This window comes from Aspergillus caelatus, assembly GCF_009193585.1.
Source record: "Aspergillus caelatus strain CBS 763.97 unplaced genomic scaffold BDV27scaffold_157, whole genome shotgun sequence".
Taxonomy (NCBI): domain Eukaryota; kingdom Fungi; phylum Ascomycota; class Eurotiomycetes; order Eurotiales; family Aspergillaceae; genus Aspergillus; species Aspergillus caelatus.
The window spans coordinates 78,518-86,208 of NW_022475420.1; the positions used below are offsets into that span (position 1 = coordinate 78,518).

The following is a 7,691-nucleotide window of genomic DNA, read 5'->3' on the forward strand; positions in this document are numbered from 1 at the left end:
AACGTTCACCAGTTCCAGGAAGATACCAGATATTCGTACTTTCCATTGATCATTATTTTATTGCTCCGTTATTAGATCTCAGAAGTTTCCTAGTTTATGTTAACTGTTGGATATGACCCGCTAAGCGAACAACATCCGTATATCAAAACTTAGGAAATAGCAAGTCAATGCGCCGATTTCACCATGCTACCGAATACCAAAGACATGGTCTTTAGGGAAGAGGCCGCAAAAGCCGGAAAGTATTGAAAATGACGATAGAAGGAGAAACGAATACAGGAGCGGTGCGACTATCTAGATTACGCAATCGAAGGGTCGCTTTTATGCAGAAGGAAAATAGAGTGGTTGGTAGTAGAAACGTTCATGAATCATCCATGGCATTATCGCGCTTATGAGAAGAACCTCTGCGCAGTGGCGCGTTCCTTGGCCTGGCGGTCCTTGATGGCCTTCTTGACCTTAGCAATTTCGTTGGTGATGCCGGCGTCACCGGGGGCCAGCTTCTCGGCTTCCTGGAGGTCCTTCAGGGCGTCGTCCTCTTCTTTCAGACCGCTGTGGGCTACGGCACGGCGGTAGTAGGCCTTGGCCTTGTCGGCATCCTTCACATTGGCTGCGTTGGCAGTATCCAAGGCGTAGGTAGCCCAGGTCCGACCGTTCCCATACTGTGCCAACTTGTTGGCTAGAAGGGAAGAGTTGGAGTGCAGGGCAAACCGGAGCGCCTTGATCTGGCCATCGAGCTCCTTAGGGTCATTCTCAGCAGGCTCGGGAAACTCGAGCAAGTAGCGCAGGCCCTTCTGGTACTTCTCCAAACCAAGCGCAAGGTTACCGCTCTTGAAAGCACCGTTTCCGTAGTTCTTCAGTTCCGACGCAATCTTGAAGCAAACCTGAGCATTCAGCTCCTCTCCCTGGTGGTCATCGGGGAAATCCTCGTAGGGGTCGCCGGTGGCATCAGGGGTTTGCTTGTCAGCATCATCGTAGTCCTGGCCCGTGAGCTCACCACAGTCAACAATGGTGACGTCCTTGACAGGCTTGTCTGCCTGGGTGTTCATGTTCTCGACCTTGCGGACGACACTCTTTCCGTTGATTACTTCGCCGAAAACCACGTGCTTGCCATCCAGATGAGGGGTAGGGACGGTAGTGATGAAGAACTGACTGCCGTTGGTGCCGGGGCCGGAGTTGGCCATGGAGAGGAGGAAAGGTTTGTCATGCTTGAGCTCAAAGTTCTCGTCGGGGAATTTCTCGCCATAAATCGATTCGCCGCCCGTGCCGTTAAACGCAGTGAAATCACCACCCTGGATCATAAATTGCTTGATCACACGGTGGAAAATCGAACCTATGTGGTGGGGGTTAGGACGTATGCGCCGTGGGATGCAGAAGCGGGGTTACGCGCCGTACCCTTAAAATGCAATGGCTTGCCCTGCTTTCCCATGCCCTTCTCTCCGGTACAGAGCGCACGGAAGTTATCTGCGGTCTTAGGCACGACTGTACAGGGTCAGTGTTTGTGTAACGAAGAAAATCTCCCTTGGCAATGGGACTGACCATCATTGAACTGTGAAAGGCGGGGTAGTTAGCAAAGGCTGCTGTACAACCATGAACGACGGGGGTGGGAGGATGATATTTATAATAAACTTACCAATTCCAGGGCAATACGGCCAGTCTTTTCGTTGCCAATCTGGATGTCAAAGAAGACACGAGGACGACCTGTATTTCGAATGCGATCAGTACTAGGTTTGCGATGTGAGGGCGGAACCCCACAGCGGAGAAAAAGAACAAAACGCACGCTGAGAGTCAGCCATGGTGAGCAATATGGGAGATATAAAGGTTGAACGGAGTAGATAATTAGGTTGGAAAAGTGGATCAGTAAATAGATTGAGATGAATCAGGTAGAGGAGTCTGTAGGAGAAGAGGGGAAGGGTGAGGTAAAGAAGTGGACTGGAGCTGGAGGTAAGAATGGGAACGAGTGATGCTTCAGGAAGCTTCCATTGATCACGGGTCTCCGCACCATGCAATTCTTAGCACAATAATGCTTAGTTCTTCCATTCATGCATTCTAGACTACTAGTGATTCCAACGAATCATTCAATTGAGGCTCAGTCGATCACTGGCGGTTTTTTGGTTTTTTCATGGATCTCAGGATCATTAATGGCATTCATTAATCTCCCTCCCAAAGTTCTATCCAATCTATGTACCAACCCAGGGTATAAAAAATCAAATCAAATGAAAGACAATTGGAATAAACAAGAAAGAAAGGTGCCATATACATAATAAGGAAATATAGCCATTATTGTAACAACTCAGGAGGTAGATTAATTTCGATATTCTTCTGAACCGGTTGCGACGGCTCTTCCTTATCCGTTTTCTCCTTCTTCGGCAACTGTGTGTTGATCTCGATCGTAACCTATTTATTTCCCTATCCGTTAGTGACCCATTCATAGAAAGGTTAAGGGGCAGCAAATGAACGAGCAATAGCTATACCGCTGCATCTTCACTGCGGTAATCTACACCCACCGGCCCATCGTTCTTCAATTCGACCTCCATCATCGCCTGGAAGATACCGTTCTTTACCCGTTCGGGCTTGTAGGCTTCCCCCAGTCGTCGAAAGAAGTAGTCGTACAGTTTGCGAGCAGTCTCCACGTCAGCGGCGTCGTGGAAGTCTGGTTGCTTGCCCTTTTTCAATTGGCCATAGAGTGTAAATTGTGACACTGCGACGGTCAGCAAGCACAATCTGGATACAGTCGATGCATAATCACATACCGCAGAGAATCTCTCCTTCAATATCCTGAACATTTCGCTTCCACTTCGCACCGAATGATATCCATCAGAACCAATCCGTCTCGTTACCGACAATCCAGTCGGCTAGTGGCTTACCTGCTTATCTTCATCGCCTGGGAACAACTTGGCTTTCAGTATCCGCTGGATTAACGTATCTGCATCCTTCTCTGTGTCCCCCTTGCCAACACCTGCCAAAACGAGCAGACCTCTACCGATTTTAGAGACTAGCTGGCCATCGACTGTAACCGACGCGGATTTGACTCGCTGTATAACCGCTGGCGCTCGTTTAGTGAGGGTACTCACTCTAGAAGATGAGATGGTGACGAACCCTTCATAATGAGATTATCTGACTAATAGGCACATGAAATTTGTCGCAAGTGGAATAAAGAGGGTTATAAGGAGTGCGAATAAACTGTAGTCACGGGTATGGTCAGCTAGAGAACACAGCGCTCGAGGGAACTATAGATCTGTAGCGGCTTGCTGCAAACGGAGCTTTCACTTACCATGGGAATTCACAACACAAGTAAGTTCAAGGTCGGCGACTAGAAGATCACTAACTCGCATATGCGAGGTGAAACAAAGTACTCGGGTATTCTTATAGAAACTTGAGGCAAAATGATCGGTCAAGAAGGAGGAGTAACGAAAGGCAGATGATCGGAGGAAAGTTAAGTGGTTCCCGCACCGCACTGGAATAACCTAAGGCACACACTTAAGGTATCTATGTACAAACCGATTTCAATACTAAATTACGCCGCCCGTCAAGTCTTGGCGCCAACTGAGCTCTTCGACAGGCGCTGAATCCATACCACATATCAGGAGATTGTCTACCCTGCACCCCCAGGACTTCTCTTGACAATTGATCAATTCACTCACCCACCGCGCACACGTCCTTCAATTTAGGATAGAGTTGCCTGGCAACCTTGATCCTTATTTACAACGCCGGAATTCCTTGACGTCGACGTTCATACGAATCCCCCCATCCGCCCTACCTTTCTCCGCTTCCCACCCACCCCGAACCCACACCTCAAGTGCAATTTTCAGCCTCCTTCCGTGGTCCATCTGTTCATGTGAACAGCAGCCATGACATCGCGAAAGACGCAGCAAGAGATCGACAAGACCTTCAAGAAGGTCGCCGAAGGTATTCAGTCGTTCGAGGGCATCTACGAGAAGATCCGCTCCACGTCAAATCCGACCCAACGGGATAAGCTTGAGGAAAACTTGAAACGGGAGATCAAGAAGCTCCAACGATATCGCGACCAGATCAAGTCATGGGCGTCAGGCAATGAGGTCAAAGACAAGGGACCGCTGCTGGAGCAGCGCCGAGCCATCGAAACTGTGGGCTAACGATTCCCCGACAAATCCTGCCCTCCAACGGCTTATCGGACTTGCGAGTAGCTAACACAGGTGCAGTGCATGGAGCAGTTCAAAGCGGTAGAAAAGGAAATGAAGACGAAAGCATACTCGAAAGAGGGTCTTTCGGCCGCATCCAGACTCGATCCGAGAGAAAAGGAAAAGGTGGAGACATGTGACTTCTTATCGAGCATGGTCGACGAGTTACAACAAAAGATTGAGGCCATGGAGGCGGAGGAAGAGACGCTGCATGTGCAGATGAAGAAGGGCAGGAAGGACGTCGCCAGGGCCAACCGGTTGGCGGATCTTACGCGGATAACGGAACGACATAAGTGGCATGTCAACAAGCTGGAACTCTTGCTACGATCGCTGCAAAACGGCAACGTGGAGGTAAACCAAGTGTTGGACTTGAAAGAAAGCATAAAGTACTATGTAGAGGATGGGCATAATGTGGACTACTCTGGCGAGGATGAAACGCTTTATGATGACCTGATCCTAGATGGTGAGACTGAGGCACAGTTCGGCATAACGGGTGACAACGACCGGGTATCATCGCAGGATACACAGTCTGTCCAGGAGGAAGATCTGGACTTGAAGCCGAAGCCCATTAAGAGCGAATCCACGGCGCCTCGAAGACCCTCCGCGCAGATGAAATCGCCGCTCCCAGTGCTTGCGACACTACATCCGTCAACGTCCACCAGTGCCACATCTGGGATGAAGCCCGCACCACCACCCACCCGTCTACCTGGGGAAACCCTTAAATACGCCTCCGCGGCGGCTGCGGCGGCTGCCAGTGATAAGAACGGTGTTGGCATTGCTCCCCTTCCTCCACCGCCGGGCACAAGCCCTGCTTTCCCCGCTGCCAGTTTGGTCTCGAGACCTTCATCGACTGCTTCCCCTAGCGTTGCCTCCGTACAACCTGTATCTAAGCCGACCGCGACGACAAGTATCGCTTCGGAGGAGCGGTCCAAGACACCCGCGCTCAGCCCCAATGTCACTGCCGCGAGTGCGTCGAATACAGTGCAGTCGACGCCTGCAACCAAGAAGGCGGAGACGTCAGCCACCAAGGAATCACAGCCAACGGTGAACGGTGAGGCGAGCAAGGAAGAGTCGCGCGAGGAGGAATCGATATACCACCTGCCTCCGGGGCTGCAAGATCTGATCCATTCCTTCGAGGTGACCAAGAGCCGAGCAGCAGCACAAAGTTCCACAAACCCCCCTCCGTCAGTGCAACGGCTCCTTACGGCATCACTCAACACCTGTCCCGAGCCGGCGGATGCTGAAAAGCCACGTCACTATAAACCTCAGAACCCGTACAATACCCCTCTTTATTACCCTCAAGAGCCGCTTGCCATCTTCGACGACCCCCGGTTATACGACACGGGGAGGATCGATACGGATACTCTGTTCTACCTGTTTTATTACCGGCAAGGCACGTATCAGCAATTCCTAGCGGCCAAAGCGCTCAAGAACCAAAGTTGGCGATTCCACAAGCAGTACCAGACCTGGTTCCAACGGCACGAGGAACCCAAGACCATCACAGAGGAATTTGAACAAGGGACGTATCGGTTCTTTGATTACGAGAGTACATGGTGAGTGGGGTCTTCTTTTCACTTCTCCTTTTTCTTTAACGATGTTTTCCCCTTTTTTGTCTTTTTTTAATTGAAGTTGTTTTACATGTCGGAGTTCAATCTCCGATGAGTCTCGGACAAACCGCTAACCCAGCACACAGGATGAACCGTCGTAAGGCCGATTTCAAGTTTGTCTACAAGTACCTGGAAGACGAACTATAATGCGGCTTTAGTCTCCTTGTTTCTTTGAGTTCGTGTATGTATGGTAGGCATTCGGTCCAATTATTTGCGGTGTGGTTATGGGTCATCTACACTGGAGATGGGCATTGAGTTTCAGGTCGTTCGGGTTGCCGACGGTTGGGAGTCTGTCATTTCTTTTGACTTTTTTTTTCTTCTCCCTTTTTTTTTTTACTTCTTTGTGTTTGCGAGATTTCTTCAGGAACGAGTAAACGACTGGGACTTGCGGGACAGGGGAGTTCTGCGCTGATCTTGCGTGGCGGCTGATGGAATATACAGCCATGTCTTATGCACACACTGTTGGGTTGGCCCCTTGAGGAATGCAACCATCGTCCAGATATCTTTGACCGATGATGATTCTTACTGCATCCCTTCCGTGTTCAGACTCGTCTGGACCGAATCTGGCGTTCTGGAACCCGTAGCGATCAGAAACAGCGTAGCCCGAAGCAGCAATCCGAGCCGCCGTGTGGCTCACGATCACCCAAGGTTGGAGAGATGAAGCCGAGTCTGCATCCACCGCAGGGAGCGTTTGCCATTGGGATGGTTTATCGCTGTCGGACAAAGAAGAAGAAACATGAAACAGTAATAGAGAAGTAAACGTTCTGCTAGTGAACGGTTGCTGCTATAATTATTGCTCGTATTATTGGCCGAGCGGGATGAACCTACGGTCAGCTCTCACGAGTAGAAGTGAGTTGTGGGTAGTGGTAGTGGTAGTGGTAGTAGTCGTAGTAAAGAGAGAAAGAGGTTCCAATGCTATGACTAAGGTTAAGGGCGATCACCGGACTTGGACCTTTACGCTTTCTGTGCCCGACACACAGACAACAAGAACACAAAGGACAACAATCGATTTCTCCGTCTCTTCCTCTCCGTCTGCGTGTGTCTCTCGCCCGTCCGCCTCACTCACCGTCGAGTCATTCGTTAAACGCAAAATAAAAGCCTCAAAAACTAATTAAATGACGGTCAGACTCAAAAGAACCTCGCATCTTCAAAAATCCCTCACGGAACGGTTCAAAGTTCCCCCTGCATGGGACTAGTTGAATTACTTCTTACAGGGTGGCTGGTGGAAGAGATAGAATAATCGATCGTCAATCAGTCGACTGTGAGTGGTAGTACCAAAGACATCAGCATCAGCATCATCATCCAGGGCTTTGTAGATACGTCGTAGTTGCAAGTGGGCTGTGCGGCTGTTTTCTCCGTCACCGGGTCGGCACTAGTTGTACCAGTTATACCAGGATACCAATGATAATGTCGTCCTTCCATGGATTCAATCGAGAAATCCAAGTTCCCAATTGAATTAATTTCCTTCCTGAATGGAAACGGATTCACTCATTATGTGGTTCTTTTATTAGGAGAAAAGTAAACCTTGATTTGGATTGATTCTATTCATTGATTTGTGCTCCCCAGACTTGGTGACCGAATCAACCTGGGACTTGGCGCCAAGTCCGGTGTCTCCACTGCCACAAGGCTGTCGAATCGCTGATTTTCGTCCCGAGAGAATCAAAGAAAATGTGTCGGAAAACGTGCCGACCTGGAAAATCAGGTTGGGTGTTCATGGCCTTTCATGCCTGCCCATGTTCCCCCCCCCATGTTTAGTCTGTACTTACGGGACTGTCCCTGGTTAGCATCAGGAACAATCATACTTAAGTTCTCTCCATTATACTCATTATACTAATTATGGTATTCACGATCTTCATAAACTTCAACCGAGTATAATGATAAAGAAAAACAATAATACTACTACAAAAATAAATCAAAATTAAAATTAAAA

The 7,691-nt window shown here is 49.3% G+C and overlaps 3 protein-coding genes across 3 annotated transcripts; 1 reads left to right on the forward strand and 2 right to left on the reverse strand.

The window, feature by feature from the left end:
* Positions 1-31: 31 nt before the first annotated feature.
* BDV27DRAFT_132309 (cyclophilin-like domain-containing protein) lies at positions 32-1,932 on the reverse strand. The gene is made up of 5 exons (XM_032067847.1): positions 1,775-1,932; positions 1,628-1,695; positions 1,534-1,543; positions 1,390-1,476; positions 32-1,327 (listed from the first exon to the last, which is right to left on the reverse strand). Exons 1-5 carry the CDS (start codon positions 1,788-1,790, stop codon positions 387-389), a joined length of 1,122 nt encoding a protein of 373 aa, XP_031925037.1. The 5' UTR covers positions 1,791-1,932; the 3' UTR covers positions 32-386.
* A 185-nt stretch (positions 1,933-2,117) lies between these two features.
* Positions 2,118-3,423, reverse strand: BDV27DRAFT_132314 (D-aminoacyl-tRNA deacylase). The gene is made up of 6 exons (XM_032067848.1): positions 3,269-3,423; positions 3,094-3,177; positions 2,862-3,040; positions 2,748-2,790; positions 2,502-2,695; positions 2,118-2,391 (listed from the first exon to the last, which is right to left on the reverse strand). The coding sequence occupies exons 2-6, from the start codon at positions 3,098-3,100 to the stop codon at positions 2,275-2,277; spliced, it is 540 nt and encodes a 179-aa protein (XP_031925038.1). The 5' UTR covers positions 3,101-3,177; positions 3,269-3,423; the 3' UTR covers positions 2,118-2,274.
* A 14-nt stretch (positions 3,424-3,437) lies between these two features.
* Positions 3,438-6,096, forward strand: BDV27DRAFT_132315 (Not1 N-terminal domain, CCR4-Not complex component-domain-containing protein). The gene is made up of 3 exons (XM_032067849.1): positions 3,438-4,100; positions 4,176-5,707; positions 5,848-6,096. The coding sequence occupies exons 1-3, from the start codon at positions 3,846-3,848 to the stop codon at positions 5,906-5,908; spliced, it is 1,848 nt and encodes a 615-aa protein (XP_031925039.1). The 5' UTR covers positions 3,438-3,845; the 3' UTR covers positions 5,909-6,096.
* The last annotated feature ends 1,595 nt before the right edge of the window (positions 6,097-7,691 follow it).

What these genes read in the sequence shown, in the direction of transcription:
- BDV27DRAFT_132315 (XM_032067849.1), top strand. Translation starts at nt 3,846, where the DNA reads ATGACATCGCGAAAGACGCAGCAAGAGATCGACAAGACCTTCAAGAAG. An exon ending in AGCGCCGAGCCATCGAAACT is followed by an intron (nt 4,101 to 4,175) that starts GTGGGCTAACGA and finishes ACACAGGTGCAG; the next exon opens with TGCATGGAGCAGTTCAAAGC. An exon ending in TTTGATTACGAGAGTACATG is followed by an intron (nt 5,708 to 5,847) that starts GTGAGTGGGGTC and finishes CCCAGCACACAG; the next exon opens with GATGAACCGTCGTAAGGCCG.
- BDV27DRAFT_132309 (XM_032067847.1), bottom strand. An exon ending in CAAGCCATTGCATTTTAAGG is followed by an intron (nt 1,328 to 1,389) that starts GTACGGCGCGTA and finishes CCCACCACATAG; the next exon opens with GTTCGATTTTCCACCGTGTG.
- BDV27DRAFT_132314 (XM_032067848.1), bottom strand. An exon ending in CAGGCGATGAAGATAAGCAG is followed by an intron (nt 2,791 to 2,861) that starts GTAAGCCACTAG and finishes TTCGGTGCGAAG; the next exon opens with TGGAAGCGAAATGTTCAGGA. An exon ending in AATTGAAGAACGATGGGCCG is followed by an intron (nt 2,392 to 2,501) that starts GTGGGTGTAGAT and finishes GGAAATAAATAG; the next exon opens with GTTACGATCGAGATCAACAC.